Below are 21,180 nucleotides of genomic sequence, written 5' to 3' on the forward strand. Positions count from 1 at the left end.
ATTAAATCACTATGCATTTAAATTTCAGGTTGAATCAACTGCCAAGATGCATTTGCTGACCTGTTTTGCCAAGTTAACTCTCTGCAGGGAAGCAGATTAACATTCTTGGACTTGGAGATTTTAAGATTATATTGGCCACTTGATTTTATGCAAAACATATACACACATGTGCAATTACATTTCAGAGAAAACTAAGCATGCAAAAAAAATGATTAATATGTCATACTGTTGTATGAAGATATCTAGTAGCATTTTTTCTTTAACTTAACACTCAGATTAGTTCATGGTAAAGATTGTCTCTGATAATATTGTCTGAACAAACTGAGATTAGCAGGGCTGATAAATGACATCTTTCTTACTCATTCTTTTGATGGAAAAACAAAGCAAAAAAAAAAAAAGCTAAACAAAACAAGAAAACAACCAAAAAGCTGACAAGCCATAATTTTTTCTCCCCCTCTCATGAGAAGAAATGCAAGTTTGATGCCTCATGCCTATTTAGCAGTCATCTTTGCTATCGAGTCTGACATATGAATTAAAAAAAGAAATTTGTGTTTTGACTAACTTTTACTCCATGGCTAGATTGTGACAGATAAATAATAACTTAGAGCAAAACAATATCTAACTCAAAGTTAAGCAGTCTCATGGAAGATGACTGTATAGAGATCTAACTTTCCCGTGAGTGCAAACTGTCACAGCCCAGTGTGAGTGTGAAAAGTTGGGAAGAGTACCCACATGGCTGACCCAGGACAACATCTGGTGCAACACACTGCACAGGGAGGACTCCTAAAAGTGCACTTTCTCTTCAACAGTGGGGAGAAAAACTACTATCTATGCTACTTAATCTGCAGTTTTCACAATTTTTTTTGTTGCTGGTATAACAATAAATGAATTTAGAATAGCAATCAGAATCAGATTATCAAATCCTACAATCATTGCAAAGCTATGTTTACAATACCATTTTGCAATGGAGAGTATAACCTTCCACAGAATAACTTACAGTGAGGGCTCCTCAGAGAAGAAATGTCATTTAAGTTTACTTGTATCCCATTACTCATTGCTAGAGTAGTAGTACTTTTCTGTGTAAAGACTACCAATATTGCCTCTGAAGCCAGAGCTAAAAAGTTTCAAGTCCTCTTTATCCTGCTCCTCTCATGCTCAATACAGCCTTCCATCTGGAAGCACATTCCAATGCAAGCACCCTGCTGGAGAGCCCTTCCTTCTCCCTGAAACTGAACTTTCCTGGCCAAGGGCCACAGGAGGACTCCTCTACTCTGCATAAGGAGAGAACAAGACTTGGTCAGGGCAATCACTGTCAGACCTGGACTTCTCTAGCATCTAAAAGATGAGAGCCTTTGGAAAGTCAATTTGGGTGGACATACTGGGCTGATTAATTCACAACTGTTAATCACAGTTTTGAAGACAAGGCCAGTTCCAAAACAGTACAAAACAGCCCTTAGATTGCCAATATAGTTACAAAGTGTTATCTCACTGGCAGTGGTAGTGCCAAGTTATCAAAAAATTGAATTTAAGCCAGCAAGCTTCCAACACTCAAAACAACATTGTCTTTATTCTAACATAGTGCGCCAGCATACAGTTTGCACAACAGAATATACAGCCCAGCGTCACTTTATCTCTTTTCCACTTCCCAGTTACTCCTACACGTCTCAACCAACCCCAGATACCCAGTATCTATCAAACCCATACTTTGCATCCTTCTTCTTTCTTCCCCCACTTCTTTCTTGCTTCTCTCTCTATACATAAAGGAATCTATTCAGAGTCTTGGACCTACAAATGACACCTGAAACTAGGCAGCTATTACACTACAATAAACTTTCAGTATTCTGCCAGGTTACAGTTCTAGGTGAAAATGAATGAACGAAGAGATACTAAGTTATTTGAGCTTTCTAGTTTCAGAAATGGGGCCAGATAATTTTATAGAATAGTTTGCCTTTTCCATAGAATTCCCAAATGACCAAGTATACAAGGAGAAGCTTGTTCCTTAATACACATTAATTACATTATCCGCTTGGTTCTGAGTGTTTTTATAATGTCACCTCTAGAGAATTGTTATTTATGAATAGGTATCATAGATAGAGAAGACTTCTTTGAGTCAGTACCCAAATTACATTTCCAGTCTGCTATTATCTCACCTGTGGTGAATAACACAGAAAAGTTTGTGAAAATAAAGACCTACCTAATTAACTTAAAGCAAGGAAATAATGTGTGCTGCTATCTTTGGTGTTTAATGGGCAAAGTTAAGCAGAAGACTAATGCTAGGCAGGAAAAAAAAAATTTAAAAAACAAAACAAAACAATCTGTTTCCAGCCCTGGCCTTATTGACTGTACAGCCTCTTTCCCTTCTCACCACGGCCTTTTGCAAATGGAATCCTATAGGGAACAGTTTGCAATGCTGTAAACCAAAAAAGAAATAAACATGCTCATGGATTGAATACAGCTAAACACCCAATAACTAACCTTCATCGTGGCACTTCCCAGCTTCTCTTCTGAACTGTGAAAATAAAAACTTTCAGTAGCTAATTCAGAATGAGTTTGTAAGATTAATTAATGTATGCAAAAGGAACTGAACAGACCCTAACCTTTCTAATTTCACGGTGTATAAAACAGAAGTAATGCAGATGATTATCTCACAAGAAGAAACTCAAGACCTGTTCTCCAGAAGCATTAGTAATTCCACAATATTTCTGCCAGAGAGACATTCTTGAAGATTACAACACCAAGATCAGAAAAATAGGAACTACATGCTCATCTGAAAGGTGGATCTCAATATAATTCTGCTTCTATTTCTATTCTATTTCCTTAAAACTTTCTTAGCTGCCTTATTCTATGATTCTTCCCCATGTAACAGGATGATATAACGCCAAAAACTGTATCAAAAGGAGGGAGTAAAACTCATCACTTCAGCTGTGTTGCATTCTACACACTGGGACAAAGATATTTTGTAGAAAAAAGCCTATTTATTTTTCAGTGCAGAACTGAATGATTGTTTCAGTATGAATCTTCAAGCCTTTTAAAAAAGTTATTTAAAATAAAAGAATATCTATTAAAAACAAAATTAAACTGACAAGAAAAGCTTACACTAAGACTAAAAAGCACAAGTTCAAGTCAAAATCAACTCTGATCTGCTTAAATTAAAACTGACTGATATCACTGCTAAGTCCACATGATTAGAATATGGTTTTCATTGCCAAAACAAAGGAAGTACTATTCAAAACAGTAAGATCAATCCTGTTCATGAGCAAAACTTTGTTTTAAATATGTAAATAGAAACATTTACTGAAGCTGAACCAACACTTTTTCCAACTTTCCTTTTTTTTTTTTTTTTTCAATTTCATGCTACATTTTTAAGAACAAACTTGTCATTCATAACATGAAGAAAAATACGTGTACTGATCTCTCTCCACCAAGCTTTTAAGTTATTCTTTCTTTATATATTATTATTTTAAAGAAGTATACAAAGCTTCAGTGAACCATGACTGTAAATGTGAGACCTCGCCTGTCTGTGTGCTACACAGGTAGCAGCCATGATTGACAGAGGCTTACAGTAATAACAGCGAAATATACAAATGAGTTAAGCAGAGATTCATCAAGAGAGCATTTGAATGTTAACTGTCCATTTCTTTATTTCCCTACCTTTTCTGTAGCAGAACATGAGCACTTTCAGAATTGGATACGTGACATTCTATAGTCTGTATATGCAGCTAGTGTTCACCCTTGCTAAACCTATATGACAGACATCTATGCAATGAAGATGAATTTCATGATAAATGTTGATTTGGCTTCAGGAGCTTCCTGATTTTAGTCTGATGACATCCATCTCACAAGCATTTGGTTACCTAGGGTAACATTTAGTATATTGATGACAAGACATTTAATATACGAGCTTTCAAGGATCACTAGCTCATTAGAGGATTAATCACCCTTTACAGGCATCTATTTCTTCCCACTGACTCTAGAGGGAAGTAGAGGACCAAGCTACAATACATAATTCATTATTAGATTAATCCTCCTACTTTAACCTGTCTATTTTTCTGCTTTATTTTGACGATAGTTGCAGAAGTATATTGATGTGTGACCCTGGATCTTCCAAAATTTTAATTGTTTTTCATTTCTGGTGGTTGTTCATTATGTTTGGAGTCTTTTCTATGTTTTTACAATTGAACTGAGATGTCTTGAGTTGTGATCACAAAGACCCCAATGCATTCACCAGAGGTAGTATTTCATCTTGAAAATACAGAGAAATTTTTAAACAAAAACAAATCTCCAGCTTCTCTGAACACCCCTTATGTCTCAACGCAGCTACTACTCCAAAAATATGTGCCAACATCACCCTATGGTCTTTGGTGACTGTATTATAAAAGCAATAAACATTTGTCACTTTTACAATTGCATATGAATAATTATTTCCCCAATAATTACAGATAATTATAAATGCCTGGTATGTCTATGCAAAATCTGGCATATTCTATATATTAAAAGTTACTAAGGTAATATGAGGTTCAACATTATTTATCATTTAACAAACACACTGTAAATATTCATGCAGACTTTAGCTATACTGAACTATGAGTTCTGAACACTAAACATTTCATTACTTCTAATATTCAAGCTAGTTATTTATGTTGTGACAGTACAGAAGTTCCTGGAGGGCTTGATATTATACATTAACAAAATAAAATACAACAAGCTTCCTTTTTAAATCTGAAAATGTTTTTCTACAACTACTTAAGCATCCCTCAATTATCTCTTTTCTGTTGACTTTTACTTTCATCATTAAATAATTTGGAACAATTCTTCATTAGAGTTCTCTCAATATATTCTGGTTTATGAATCCCAAGAATCCATTCCATCCACAGACTAACATGATTGCTAGCAGACAACCAATGAAACCTTTTTCTTCCTCTCTCTCTCACTCCACCAAGCACTCCTTTTTGTCAAGATCATAAAGTTACTCATAGCAGAAAACCGTATTTGCAGCCAGTATGACACACTGACTGCTTTTAGCCTTGAAACACACTATTTTGCAAAGAGTCTGTAGATGTGCATAGGGGTCAAAAAGGAAAATGAGGTTGCAGTGCCAATCTCATTAGCTCCATCCTACTGACATTTTTTGTTCCTAGTATGGCCCTGAGGCAGCTTTTCTGAGGCTAGAGGAACCTTTGCTTCAGACAGCTGACCATCCTGCCATTTAGCTGCACACTGTGTGCACCAAGAGACAAACTGCAGTATCTAAGAAGTTTCTCTCAGATTTTCTTGCATTTCCCTAATGAAAGAAAGCTCTTAAAAATATGAGTGAGCCTTACACGCTTTTAACTTTACCTACTATTTTCTTAGCACATAAAATCATAAGACAGTGCTACTTGTCACATTTAGCTCTGAATATCCAGAGTTCAACCTCAAAACCAAGACATTAAAGTGAATCAATAAACAGAAGTATTAAAGTCAATTTAATTTTTTAGTCTGTTGGACAAATTATGGATATATTTTGAAGACTTCTGCTTCAGGTAACAAGTTGGGAAAGTTTATATTCTGATGTATACTCTTGCTTACAAAACTATAACTTTGAATAAAAACATGCAGTAACTTGCAGCTCTGCATTATATCATAAATTTAGGCTACATTTATCATTTCCAATAGTGCACTGAAGCTCCAAGATGAGTAAGCATGAAATAACAAAAGATGAACAACATTCTGAAAAACAGTTTCCTAACAGCATGGTAAGGATATAACGGTTGTTTCATGTCACGTCAAAGTAAGAAGTTAAACTCTGGTGTTCTCCAGGAGCTTAGAGCGTGGGCTCTTTGCTTACCTGTGGCAAAAGAACAGATTTCGTCTATGGAAAACATCTGCTTCCCTATTCCATTAACAGAAGCAAACTGGAACAGATTGAACAGGAACAGAACAGATCCTTCTGGCATCTGTGCAGCCATTTACTCCACCTAAATAAGCTATATTCCATTCAAAAACAATCTGTCTTTTAGAAACTACTCAGAGAACGCAGTTCAAATTATTTCAGTTTCTGAAGGCCTCCTAAGATCTTCAGTATTACATGCCCGTCTTTACAAAAATATAGTTGGCCCTGTGTCGAAAGAAGGCATGGACCACATAGCCTCCAGAGGTCCTTCCTCCTTTGTTATTCTGTCACTGGATGGAATAAGCCATCCTTTACAGTAATTCATCCCAAGTGGCAAATCAGAGCTTGACCTCACTTACAGACTCCTCCCTAAGAGCTCTTCCAATCTAAGAAAAAAGTGGTTAGCAAATATAAAGCACTCCACCACACCAGCTGTGATACACACGAGGCTTCCTCCAGGCATTGTTCTGATTTTGCTATTTAAAAAAGGAGTTAACTTGAATAGCAGAGCAATGATAAGGACATTATAAGAATTTGAAATTTATAGCTATTCATTTAAATAATAAATTTATAACTAAAGGAGTTGATACTCTCTCATTAACAGAAAACATACTCCAGAGTCTGATGGGATCACGTTTCCCTACCTGCTACCTATTAAATTTATAGCTGACACTTTTCAACCATCTCTGTTAACATCCCAATAGTAAACAAATCCCTGCGACCTACAAAGAGTTAAAATGAGTATGAAGCATGGAAGTTAAAAACTCATTGAGATAATGTAGAGTTATTTGTCCACTCCAAAGGGATCTCCAGAATTTGGAATATAAGACATTTCTTTTTGCTATAAAAACATTTAAACCCAACCACAATGAACTACTATGTGTGTACCTGTAGTGTGTATGTATATCTACAACCAAATATTATAATTCACGTTCCAAAGCCTACAGATAATATCTCCATAGCAACTTGAAGCTGCCAACTGCCACAACTTCCAACCCCACACCAAAAGTAAAATCAATGAAGATTTACATTCTAGGAAAATAACTTGCAGAAGTTGCCACTCTTACTTTTAACTTTTCATCTCATATCAATGCTCTCCCAGATTGGTAACCCTATCTCCAACCAGTTTTCTTGGGACCTGTATCCAAGAGTTATTTACAAGAAAGGAAAATTACATAAGTCTATACATGAATTCAAATAATGCCTCCTATCAACTCACAGAAATATGTATTACTTGGCAGCTTACGAGCAACGAATTCTTACCATCATATACCCCCAACAAGGTTACCATTCATATCAAAGCTGAGACTTGTAAGGCCACCTTAAACGCTCAAGATGCTCACTTGACAAAATGCTTTACGTATTTAAAAACTTAGCTCAAATTTTTAACCTCTCACAAATAAAGCAAAACTAGAGTTAAAATATAGGGTTTTGCACAGAGAATGAGATGCAAAAAGAGATCAGTAGAGCCACAAGGAAAAAAAGGTTTCAATTCCTTATTTATAAAGACTCAAGCCTGCACCCTTAGAACTCAAAGGCATTTGCCTCAAGAAGAACCATGACAATAGCCAAGAAAGGTCAGAGAGACTGAGGAAACATGCTGCTCCAGTAGGTGTAAAATATTTCATGTTTCCTACAGCCAAAGGGAAAAAAAAGGATACTACACAGATCAGAGACAAACGACAAAATGAAGTCTGCTCAGAGTAGTGAAAAAACAGCATCAGTGAGAGGCCCATCAGTCCCTTCTCACAGCTATCAGTCATAACAAGTATATAAGTAATAGCCTCGCTGCAGCTGGAGCAAATAGAGGAGTGTGGGGTTATGGTTTGGTTTTTTGTTGTTGTTGTTATTGTTTTTCCAGTTTTCACTTTTTTTTGGGCCCCAGGAAAACAAGACATCTGCAGAAATGAGACTTTCTTTCCCACCTTCTTTTCTTAAGCAGCTATTCTCAACTAGCAGAACTTTCCAGATGCAGTCTTTAACCAGGACTCATTTCTTAAAAATTCTTTCACCTTTGCATTAAGCAGCAAGCAAATCCTTCAGAAAGACATTAGAATTCTCAACTATTGTATTACAGTAAATGAGAATGACAAGAACAGAAGTTGTACGAAGTCTGCAGGGGATCTGCAAATGCATCTATACATGAATCCTAAATGTGCAGATCCTAAATCCACAGACCAAATCTTGCCATGTGCTCAGAAATGACTGCTTCTGATTTTCTCAGAAAGTTGACAAAATTAGAATTTGGGAACACGCTGCATGGAGTTGGGAAATGAGCACAGGTCTCACTTGGTACTTTACCTTTGGATTATCGTTGTCTTCAGTCTGAGATCATAAACAACATAAACAGGTAATGAATTTGGACATATTCAAAACAGAAGTGGTGAGAAATTAGGATTGTTTTCTTTCCTGAACAGTTTTGTGCCCACTTTTTTCCATGTACTAATAAAAAAGATGACACACTACACTGCAGATTAACATTCCCATCAGGAAAACTGTCCAGGAGAGGAGATTTTAGGGACATGCAATGGATTTCATGACAGCTACATCTGACTACGCCAAGACTGTCCAAAGCAGCTACTTTCACTATTTCTTGTGCTCCACAGACCTACAGGGGTGAAGTGTGCTTCAGAACAGAATCCATAAAACAAGAAAATGTGAAAAAAAGCCACAAGTTCACCAAGCACAAAAGCTGGATCGCAGATCCTCGCTTCACAGCATCAAGCCATTAAAATTCTTGACAGCAACACACATTCCTGGCTTGCCAATGGCCCACTTTCTCGCAGCCTATTTTTGCTAAGAAAAACTTCTGAAAATCCTGAATATTAAACCTTTCTTCAAGCTATAATGATCACGGAGATTAGCTCTGATCAGCAGTTTTAGGCCATATGTAAATTTGATATCCCTAGGCATTGTAGCAAACCATGAAATACCCTTCTTTTTCCCATTGGCTAGCAGTAATAAGGAGACTGCTGTACAGCCCTACATTAATATTGGTCCACGCCATCTACTTAGCATTCAACAGGTCTTAACTCCTAGTTCATGTTGGGGATTAGCCCACAGCTAAAATATACCAGATTTACAAGAGAAAACAGTTTAATCACTAAAAGCAGCTACAAACAAAAACCTACCTCATTCTGGTTCTTTTAATTTATTTATTTTTTTAATCTGTTTTCCAGTTCTTTGGCCACTGCAGTCCAAGTAAACATATTACAGCCACATGTAGGGAAATGGCAAAGTACAGAAGTCAGAAAAGATATTTTTCTTCCACTCTAGCACGTGCAATTTAAAACCATCAAAGCAACCTGAAGGAATACAGAAGTATACTGGCCATGACAAAGTATAACAACATCTTTCATGTAAAAATGTATTTAATTGAGCCATGATAGGAATGACTGAACCCTTTCCCTGTTACAGCCTATGTTTAGCGCAGCCTCTCTCTCTCACTGGAGAATGTTTGAGAAAACGATCACTGCTTTTAACAGAAAATTTTATTCCTATTTTTTTAGGAAAAAAAAATTTCAATATTCAGCAAACCACACAGAACAAAGTTTTCTTGACAATTTCCCAAACTATAGTGCATGGCTGGGGGTGGCACAGTCAGCAGCACTGAATGCCTCTGCGCAGGGACTTCTCCAAGAGAAGAAGCAAATGCTGCTAATACTGTAACTGACATTTGAATCTAGATAGCAACTGAGGAAGACATTCTAAATTTTTCTGTCCTTCCACTACACTTACCAGTTCCTTTGTAATGGAAGTGACAGTTAAATTGTAAGCTAGGAACTAGGAAGGAAGGAAAACTTAAAGCTTTGTTTGCTTCCAGAATGATTCTTCCGTTTGAGTGGAAAAAAAAGCCAAAAACGTTAAAACTTGATTCAATAGCAATGAAGCCTGAAGCTGATAATTTCTACCTTCAGTTCCTGAATACAGCTGTAGTAATGAGAAAATAAGAGCCCAAAGGATGGATAAACTACATTATCTTAACTAGCAAAGGCAAACCTTCGAAAAATGAAATTGGAAAGGGAAAGCAATACTATTAACATTTTTTTCCCTTGCTAAGAAAAAAGAGCTCAGTTTTTCAACTCTTTACTTATTTAGTAAGCCTGCAGCATATTCCAAACCTGCTGAAAGTGTAACCTCCTAAAATTAAACTGCCAAATAAGCAAGATCACAAGGAGCCCAACAGGCACTTCTATCTCTTTGTCTTATAATGATTTTGAGTGCTGTAGATTTTTGTTAACAGAAACTGCGATAGAGTTCAGCTTAAAAATCAAGAAGGAAAGGCTGTTTAAATTAAAAACCAAGAGTTCCCAAAGTAATGTTTGCAACCGTGTCCAAACAGTAATGTATGCAATTTCATGTTCCATTACACCGTCTGTTTAAAAATGCTGATGTGTCTCTATTACTTTTGTTTTCCATAGCCATGGTCTTTGTTGCAGTTGGGCACTGAGCTCCTATACCAAATCCTGTTCCCAGATTTGGAGATCACTTATTTCATCTGTAAAAATACACTGACACAACAAGAATAAAGGTTCCAACCATTATAACTTTGTTAACCCCATCAAACTTCATTTGCACAACTAAAATTTGTTGAACTAACATTGTAATAAGTTGCTCCAACACAACGATTTGTAACACAAGAGTCATTTATTCACAGTTGCAGCACAGACACTTCATACCTCAGTATTTCTTGCCTTTGATGTAAATAAATTCTGTCTTTTACAGTTATTCTTCATTTTTGTTGTATGAGTACTAAAGTCTGGCCAGAAGTTACAGCAATTTGGAGCTATTCACTCTCCAATAGTATGAATAGTCCTCACAAAATTAGTCACCTGAGAACTTTAAGATTTGCCAGATGAAAATCTTGAATTGCTTTTATTTTGTTGCTGTTACTACTGCTACTGAGTGCAACAGAGATCCTAGCTACCAAGAACCTCGACACCATTTTATTCCTCTGTTTAAAGACGCAAACCCCCGTCTCTTCATGGAAGAATCTTAAGCAAGTTTAATTCAAACTGAGCAGCACGTTGTTTGCCTGTTTCAGGCTCAGCCTGGCTGTATTCCAGGGCTCTCAGAAACAGTCCAATCCTGCAAATGTTTACAATTCCTCTAAAGCATAGCACTTATACAGCCTGTGGGAGTAAGAACCTAATCTTGCATAGAGAAGAGAACTGTATATTGTTTAATAGTTTTATTTGCTGTTATATGCTACTGCATAAGTTTTATTTTAATACCATGCAACCGCTGTGATTGCACTTTTATAATTGGTGCTCTACCCCAAAGGACAACTTTTTGAAGAGTAAAAGTGCTACCTAGGTGCTGAATCAGAGAATTTACTGCAAGAGCTTTTGGTAGAAATACTTAGTTATGAAGTTTCCCAGCAAAGGTTCTGCAGATGCTAAACAATTGAAACTACAAGATCAATGACATTAATTAATGATTCATGCAATGTAATATGAAATAAAAAGAATGTAGTGAATTGAATTTCAGAACAAAAGTCCTGGGCAGAATCCAACTCAAAAGCTGTTGCCCTGTTGTTTTTTTTTTTCTAATATTGTATTAACAGATGCAGGCTTACATTGTCCCCCAAACACCAGATCTTACTGACAGAAAAAACAAAGAGATCTTTTATTAACACTTCCTTTAACCTAACTCTCTTTCACATCCCAAGCTCCTCAGATAAGCCACAGTAGCACAGCAGTCACGGCAAGAAATGACATATGGAGAGCATTCAAATGACATCTTCAGAAACAAAAAGAACTTTAAAGAGAATGTTTCTATAATTGCTGGGGTAAAGAAAATAGATTAATTTGAACAAACATTCTCAGTATCATGGAATTCACTCACTTGTAATGGTTTCAAAGCCCACAGGAGCTGTTTGCCACTATAGGTGATAAATTACAGCTTCACACAACAAATCAAGATAGCTTTGTGAGGAAAGTAGGTTTGACAAACTGAATTTGCAGGGTTGGGTTTTTGTTTGTCAGCACACCTCTTACAAACACCTAACCCATCTGGGAAAAATACACCTCACCTCTACCTGCGATATCAAGTATAATCTACTCTATCAAGACATAAAACAAGGAGGCCAAGAAATATTACTTGCCCATGTATTTAATAAGATGAACACCCTCAAATAGGCTGGAAGAAAATATATAATCAACATTAATTGAAGAAGTAATCATACGACCCCATAGACAAAGCCTGCACTGTATAAACGATTTCATTAACTAAAATAGCTTTGACTTCTACAGGGTCTCTAAGTTTCAAAATCATGTTAAAAATAGATTACTATGCCAGGGTTCCTAGAAATTCTTTCATGATTTAACAGATATTAAAACTAGAATTTGTTCTTTACTCTTAATACAATCAACATATTTTGATTCTCTTTCAGAGCTTCCACACAGGAAACTAAAACATTTAACCCAGCAATGCCCATTTTGTTTCTTTGTAGTACTACAGGTATTGCCACGATGGAGCATGGATACACTGCAAGCAAAAGAAAAGAACGTTCTTGTTCCTGTCAGAAAACTTAAGATCCAGGCTCCTCATTTTGCACTGTCAAATATTTGCCTATAAAGGAAAGCCATTCATTTGGCCATTCTTCTGTACCGTTCCCAGGTTGAGATAATAAAAACAAAAAGTTGTATTTGATAAGCAGTTAAGAAGGTTAGTGATAGGGGAGCATCTACAATTCACATGAGATCACAGTTACACTGGAAGGTGAGACTATGAGTTATGCTTTTTTTTTTTTTAGACTTACTACTTATCACAAACTACAGACAAAAAGAATTTGGAAGTTGACTTGCTGTGATGTGATAAAAGGGATCAAACACCTATTCCTGCAAAGCCCTGGTGGCAAAGCCATCCGACAGAAAGTGAAGTCAGATTACTGTGGCAGTAATTATGTACCACATCCAAGTAATTTACTAGGATGGCGCACACACTCAGCTAACAAATAACACGTATTTTTGACCAGCATTAGGGGATCAATCAACAATTTCAGAACAAGATTCTAACAGAGGCTATCAACCAAAACCAGAGCTGGAATACTTCAAGAAGGAGCAGGTGTATCATAATGCTATCAGATAAAGTTAGCGCAGTTGAAACCTACACAGACTATTCTATGGTTCTTATTTTTCATACACAGTGATTTGATTTGAAGTGTTACAGAGACATAATAATAGTAAGAATCAAAGCAAATGTTCTTTGCAGAAAAACGTGAAGAAAATTTATTGGCACTATTACGATAATGAAATACACAGCTTTGTTGCAATTCTGTTGCAACTGAAACATTTTGAAAGATTAGGTCAATTTTAATATGGAGAGAATCAGAAAAACAGTTCAGTATTAAAAGCAACTATGTGAAGTTGTTCCACTATGACATTTTCTTATCAATTGCTTTGAGATGACTTCGAAGTTGAATTAATTTAGATTCATTGGTGCAATTCTCTTCAAGGAGAACTTGAATACTTTTGCTTTTTGTGTAATCGAAAAACAGAGACAAATTTCAAACTCCTCAAAGATTTTTTCAAACAGACCATCATCTGTTATCTCAGTCATTTGTAAGTAGAAAATAGACAAAAAATATATACATTGGCTTCAAACATGTCATTTCTGGCAACTGTTTTGATTACATGCACACTTGATGTTCTGGAGTTGCCAAAAATAAAAGTAACAAATGTGGGGTTGGGTTTATTTTGTTTTGGATGGGCGGGATAAGGGGAATTTGCTTCACATATAATAGCATAATTATACTATGAATATTTATTTGAATAACTTGTACTATGCAATCAACTCATGACTTCTATGTTTTCTTACTACCCAGTCATTCTAAGGATACTTTTCATATCTCACAGCCAGCTGTACCAATGTACAACCGCCCTTTGACATCTTGGGACTACGTAGTGCAATTTAAATTTGAAGAGGTGTGAAATACAGGGAGAAACGTGAAAAGAAAAAAAGGAAAAGATGAACTTAAAGTTTAAAAACAGAATTTCTCCTTCTCTCTCTCTCTCATTTAAAGACATGATCCGACGGTATCTTTCAATTAAACTAGGAAAAATAATCAATTTAACATGCAAGGCAATAAATAATCCTGCCATCCCACAATGGCGTGTTTTCCATTCAGCTATGCATCTCTTTCACAATAAAAGTAGTGTGGGTTTGTCTATTGGCTGGCCCTGTATGCTAAGGCAGTCAAACCCTGCACTGACAATTTACAGGGCTTTTTCTGTTCAGCACTTGGAATAGTGGCCACACCATAGCATTACTGTCAAAGGAAATGATGCCCCATTGTTATAAAACCCAGTAACACAATTCCAAGATTTACACCCAGCTGAGAGCGAAGACAAGGAAGCAGGGATAGTGCTTCAGCTGCTGCACCTACTGCCATCAGACTCCAAATCATATAATAAATATATGGCACAGGATTGCAAGCTGCAAAGATTTAACACCTTTTTCACACACTCCAAAGGGTTTGAATGAAACACAGCTGTGTGGATGCTGACAAGCGCTGCCTAAAAGCACAACCTGCCATAGAGCCCGCAGGGCTGCTGGCCTACAGATAGGCAATGGGAAGACAGCATCCAGAAGCAGCGATTCTGAATCAACACAAACCAAGTTTCTACAACACTGATCAAGTCTATCAAGAGGGCTGTGGCATCCTTCTCTCCAATCTTTCAATGAATTGATTTTACAGGTAAGATCATCTCATGTGTCTAAGCTACTCAAACCTTTTAAGTTCATCCTTCTCTGCTTATGTAAGGGGTACATCAGCAGATGAAAATCACACTGGGAACTTTATGAACGCATGCATATTCATCTGCAAAGAATTACAGATTGTATTACACAATCACTGAGACCTAGTTTGTCAGGTAACCAGAAAGGATCCCAGCCCTTAGAAAATAAACAAAAAGCAATCCATGTTTATTCTTTAATCAAAAAACATTCTTATTTTTGTTTAATTAACCTAGGCTATAATGTAAAAAGAGCCCAAAGAGCTATCTTTGTTCTCATTTTTCTGTTCCTTGCAGTACACTACAGTGAATATTGTGTGAAATGTCCAGGATAAAGAGACCCTAATGTATTCATAGCCTTCAGCATCAGGTATGAATGCTGATCTGGCCACAAGACTAATTATTGATATACCACTGTGAGTAGAAGATGGAAGGGGAAAGCTCCTTTTAGCAGGAAGGACCGCGAGCAAACGAAACAGTTGTTCACTAAGGAGTTAGAAGAAATCTAAGTGAACTTTGTGCCCAGTGGTGAAGAAGGGGGGTGGCTCCCTATTTCTAGTCCTTGCATACAGGCCAGCCATGGCAGCCTGTGCACCTGAGGTGATCAGGAGCCTTTTCTCAGTATTTCTGCAGGAAATCAAGAATAATTGAACCCTGGGGTGAAGTGCAGACTCCTGCGTACAGATGCTAATACCACATACTCAGTTTGAGAGAGCTGTTAATTACTACACTTGAGATTATTTAAATTTGCTCAATGTACATGTTGAGCCACATTGGCATGGGCACGACAACCTGTGTGTGAATAGGTAATACTTCAATTGCTTGCTTATCTCAAGTTCTTCTAAAAAACATAGGAGGATTATATTTGATGTATAACCTTGGCTACTACAATAAAGTAGTACATTTATAGATTCATAACATACCTTTTCACTATGGATATAAACAATAATTAGAAAATATCAAAACCCCAAGGGTCTACTAAAAGATCAAATATGTGTTTGAGAGCTTATATATGTTGTCTCTGTAATACATACATATTCCATATATATAAAGATATGTGGTATGTATACAGATATAAGCACAAAGTATCCATAGTAATTTAAAGACGTTTTACACCACGCAAACATGAGAACAAATTCCTATTCTTATACACAAAACAGCTATGCATAATTAGCCATGTGGCTTCTGTTTAGAAATTAAAAGGTTAGCATTACAGATGTGTCTAACCAGTTCATGTCCACTATATATACTGGCTAGATTATGGAAAAGCTTTGAAGAACAACTTTGTTGACATGCAGATGGTTGGTCCTAAGTAAGATTGCTAGAAGGCTGCGTTAAACAGGTTTTAAAAATATGCATGAAACTGCCTACGTTTGTACATAAAACATACAAGAGGCCATGCTGGGTTACACCAAAGCATTCCATCTCCCTCAGTAGATGATTAGGGAAAATACATTTGAATCGCCAAAGTCAGACCTCAGTATCCTTGTATTTCCTTTAACTTGGAGACTTCCTAGGCCAGGGTCTCATTAAATACCACCATCTGAATAACTAAGCCATCTGTAAAGTTTTTCTCCATAGATTTATCAAATTCCTTGAAAAGGTTTATACTTCTGTTTTCCACAGCGGCTCACAGTAACATTTCATAATTAAATTGACATTTGAGCTTTCAAATCTCTGATAAAAATTTCATTACTGCTGCAAGAGATATTGTTCTGCAGTAAGAAAGCACAATTCAACTACTAACTTGGAGGAAGTTTAGAGGTGGATTTGCTGAGACATTGCAGCTTCACAGCTCAGACCTCTATATAATTTTAAGTTCTTTACTGCTGATTTTAGAAAAACTATGACTATTTTAGTATGAAATACAAACTCATCTTCATATCCCTTTAGCAGCTAAATGGTAGAAACTGAAAATTAATTAATAGATGTCCAAAATACAGCTTGAGCACCACCTAGAAGAGAGATTGCTCACAATTTCAGAAAATCTGTTAGTCAAAGGTAAGGCCAATGTGGTTCAAGGCTGAAAAATCTTTTCCAGAATATGCATCATTGAATTATTTTTGAGCTCTGCATTGTATGTGGAATCTAAAACTAAACTGTATCTGTACAAGCTTTCCTCCTTTCTTCCCACCCTCCCTTTTAACAAATAAAATTAAATGAATTAAAGAAAAAAAAACAAAACAGGTTGAAAGTTCTTCCTGCTTGGTAGTAAATAGTAATCTGGATCAAGATAGTATAATAAATAATAAGCATAGAATGAGATACATACTTCCCCCAGAGTTAGCAGACCATTCCCACCCAGTTGGGAACAAGACAGGGCTTTGCAATCAAGCCATTAAATATTTAGTTTCTGGTATGATGAGCCTCCTCTAATTAAAATTCACACCAAACACTTAAAATTACTTTCTAGTACTCAAATATGTCAATACTTCTGCGTCATAAAAAGTAATTCCACAATGCACAGCAGGGAAGCTGCTGTGCTGCTTTTTTTTTGGCTAAGCAGCATACTCCAAAGAGTTGATTGTAATTCCTGATATTAAAAGAAATATAAAAAGTAGTATTTGATTTTTTTTTTTAATACATTGTAAGCACAAAGCCCTTTTTCGTGATTGTCTTCAGTTTATTTTTTCCACTGTTTTAAGATCATCACTGATGTCAGCTGTACTTCAAGTACATGCTTTACTTACAAGTATGATAGGATTTATCAAAATGTACATCTGTATTTTATTCTGATTATGGCCATGAATTCGATCTTCATTAAAATGGCTTTTAAAGTACTTCTCCCTGCACACTGTGCTGTACAAACAATTTTATTTGGTGCACTATGTTTTCATTCCTCCAACTCAGCCGCAGATTTTCTGTGGGGAACTCTGGAAATCATCTGGTCATAATTTAAAATTCAGCAAAGCACAAATAATAAGCATAATACGTATATATAACCTGCATTACTCTTCAGACTTGCACCACAAAACGATGCTAAGTTCATGTGCTAAAAAGGTGGGGATGTTGACAGCATTTATTTTTTAAGTGCTATTTAGGTTTTGATACCCTGTACTGCCTCTCCCATGTAACCTCCTAGGGAGAGCATCTTCATTTTCAAAATGTGTGTACCATATGAAAAAACTGCACAAGGACACACATATGGTAACTTTTGTGACAAAAGAAAGATTGAAGTATGGAGAAGTACCATCTTCACACTGATGCAGACAGAATCAGAAGGCACTGGGAAGCTTCAGATGTTACTTTTACCTTGGATAAAAAGGTACTTATGCTTTATTATTCTCTTCTGATGGCTCTTTGTGAAAGCTCTTAAAAGCACCCCTGTAGTTTTTCCCATATTATTGGAATTATAGGTCTCAAGAAAGAAGTAGGTCTGGGGAGTTCACCAGATTCAATACAATATTAGTCATTTTAAAACTTTAGTGACCTTAACTCAAAGATCAGAAAGCATTTCAAGGAATGAAAAACCACAGTCCAGAAAACTCTAGCATAATATTTGAAATGCATCAAGGATGGCACTGGTGCACATGAGATCAGGATGTCTTACCTATCTTTGCCATATTACCAGGCCAGCCTTCCTTTTTTGTAGCTTAACTTTCCAGGTATCTTTTGATTATAATCTATCATACCCAACCTCATTTATATTCATTTACATACTAAACTTCTTGCTGTTAGATTAAGTTTTAAAAAAAAAAAAAAATCCTGTCATGTTGCTCCCAATAAGAAGCTGCCAGCTTCAGAACCAGGTTTCATTTAGCTGAATCATAGCCATGCACACTCACAAAATTCACAGCTACCAATAATATTTACTCACTGCATCAGTCCTTACCCCATACTTTAACAATCTAAACAATTTATGATACTGAACTTTCCTCTAGGCTACCATTCTTAATTCCATTTGCTTCTAAGGTCTTTAAGTGTCCCCACTTTTCCAGCAATTATTTATAGACATCTGTCAATCGTGGTCTGCAATGAAGTGTGCTCACGCTATTGTCCATCATGGAAAGCAAGTGGGTCTTGTTTGTTTTTTTTTTTTCATGCAATTCTTGAGCAATTTTTTCCCCCCAGTTAAGCTTTTGCTCTACTAGGCTTACAGCATACTGTTATAAGTAACATAACATCAAGTAGGTTTAAAACAATTTCTGCTAAATGTTTACTGCAATTGAATTGAGTGCCACATTCATTCAACCAGCCTTCACTTTCTGATCTTTACTGAAACATATCCAAAAGTTTTCACCTGCTTATGTAATCAATAAGATGAGTCACACATGAACTTACTGAGGTAAGCCTGCAGTAGGGCACAGACCCTACAGCCAAGAAATGGCAGATTGATAGATCAGAGATCAATAGGAAATAAACTGGGTCACAACTCAGAAAACAAAAAGGTGAGAAATTACAGGTACAGTTAATACAAAACCCATTACAGACAATAAAAAAGCCATAAGTGTCACTGAATCAGGCTCAACTATTACTTCCCTGATATAATAATGTATGTTGAATTCAATCTCTTACAAGAGATGAGAGACTTCAGTACTCAAGGGGAAAAAAAGCAGGATTAAAAAAAGGGTATTTCTCCAATGCTTTTGTTTTTAAATATATAGCCACCAACTTTGCAGCTTATCAGGTAAGACCTTGCATTCAATCACAGATAGGGAGACAGATACGCAGTGCACAGTTCTACTCCCTGCAGAATATAGAGAAATAGAATTTCCCATTAAGGTCTGTGGAGTGACATGGATTTCTTGCACCAAGATCAAGACTATTTTATAGTGCGATTATAAAATTAGCGCTTACAAACACAGAGATACCTCTGGAGAGGAACACAACAGCTGCTTAACAACTGACAAAACTGCACAACAGCTGAGGACAAAGCAGAAGAGAACTAATTCAGCCTCCATCTGCAGGAAAACTTCAGCTAGGATGGTCATTTGTGCTCAAATTAACATCTGGAACAATATCTTATTTGATGATGAAATTCAGTACAAGTGAGTTTAATCAGAACATTTTCATTACCGACTTTGTCAGTGTGCTTTTACTTTGTTGCAAGTGTTCTATCAAATACTGAAGTATGTCACTGTGGAATCCATACAACAATACTAACATTTCACAATACCCTATTTACTCCTGTTATTTACCTTGCCTTGTACTACATAAACAAGTAAAAGTGGTCCTGCTTAAAACTGAACAGAAAGAAAAAGGTAGAATTCCCACTCTGAACAATAAGTTCTACATGCAATTTGATTTGAATCATAATCGCATTCAAGAGGTTGTCTTCACTGATTCCAGATACTAATCACAAATCTAAGCCACAGCTGTCATTCCCAAACTGCACCATGTTAAGTTTGCCTCTTTTTTTTGGTCAGAGATACTTTAAAAAAAAAAATCATTATCTATTGTCCAGAACAGATTGCTCTTACCTTCTTAATCAGGAGAAGAATTTAATGAGTCATTATATCAGCAAAGAAGATCGCACAACATGGAAATAATGCATTTATCAACACAATTTCTCAAGGCTTATTTATAGAAATCATCACGAACTTACCTGTAGGGGATCCCTCCATGACATGACCAATATAGGGTCCTTCTTTGAACATCGGCCTGTTATCATTTTGATCAATAACAGAAATATCTAGGCGGACTGGGCCATCGATGATTTTCCCACTTAAATCCGTTACTTCAACTTCCAGCTGTATAAACAAAAAAGGAAAGGGGGAGAAGTTATTAGGTTCCTTATCACAGCAAAGGATAAGAGCAAAATAGTTCCCATCAGTGGTGTGGTTACCAGATCCCACCAGGTACAGCACTCGCAGCCCACTATCTTGGACTGGGCTCAGAGCAGATTTTAAATCTAAGCAAAAGTGAAAGATAGACGTACATTCATGTCAAGACACCCTCCAGTAGCTTGAAAATAGCTTACTGTCTGAAGATATATATCAATCCACACACAATGGGAAAAAAACACAAGTTACTAAACCTCAGTCTTCATGGCAAACCATACTAAAACTTCTCACACGTGATAGCAGAAAAGGTCAGTTTCGATTGCAGCAGCATTGCATATCTGCAATTCTCTCCTCACCATGACATCAGTAAAAACAGTAATAAACATATCAGAGAGACAGCTATCATCCTCACCTATTCTACCCATCCCTAGATTCAACTCTTTAATGTAGTTAAGCCAGCCTGAAAGCGAACTTCGATATGGATGTTAAAACCACCCTTTTCCAGTCTTTCCATGAGACAGTGGTAGCAGCAGGGGCTGGAAGTCTCTGAGCATTTTTTATTCTGTTAATTTATTCTTCACTGCCATGTCTTATACCTGTAAGTTATTTATAAGTTAGTGATAAATTGTGTTAGGAAAGAATTAGGTCAGAATTCTAATACCTTATTAAAATAAGTGGTTATTATATCACATACCCATATATGTTATAATTACACTCCACATTCATAGTTAAATTTGTGGGGCGTGTGTAGGAGTATTCATGTTATGAATAAGATATTGTAGACACTATTTGTAAATAGTGCCACAGGCCATTTTAGCATCTACTCACTCTGCTTATTCTCACTTAT

The 21,180-nt window shown here is 36.4% G+C and overlaps 1 protein-coding gene across 5 annotated transcripts in view; it reads right to left on the reverse strand.

The window, feature by feature from the left end:
• Positions 1-21,180, reverse strand: part of CDH13 (cadherin 13) — a 427,664-nt gene that overhangs the window by 159,031 nt on the left and 247,453 nt on the right. For all 5 annotated transcript variants that reach the window (XM_048958117.1, XM_048958119.1, XM_048958120.1 and 2 more), the window contains one exon: positions 20,156-20,300. In XM_048958117.1, coding sequence (XP_048814074.1) covers positions 20,156-20,300 — 145 coding nt within the window. The remainder of the gene's footprint in view (positions 1-20,155; positions 20,301-21,180) is intronic.

This window comes from Lagopus muta, chromosome 12 (genome assembly GCF_023343835.1).
Source record: "Lagopus muta isolate bLagMut1 chromosome 12, bLagMut1 primary, whole genome shotgun sequence".
Taxonomy (NCBI): Eukaryota; Metazoa; Chordata; class Aves; order Galliformes; family Phasianidae; genus Lagopus; species Lagopus muta.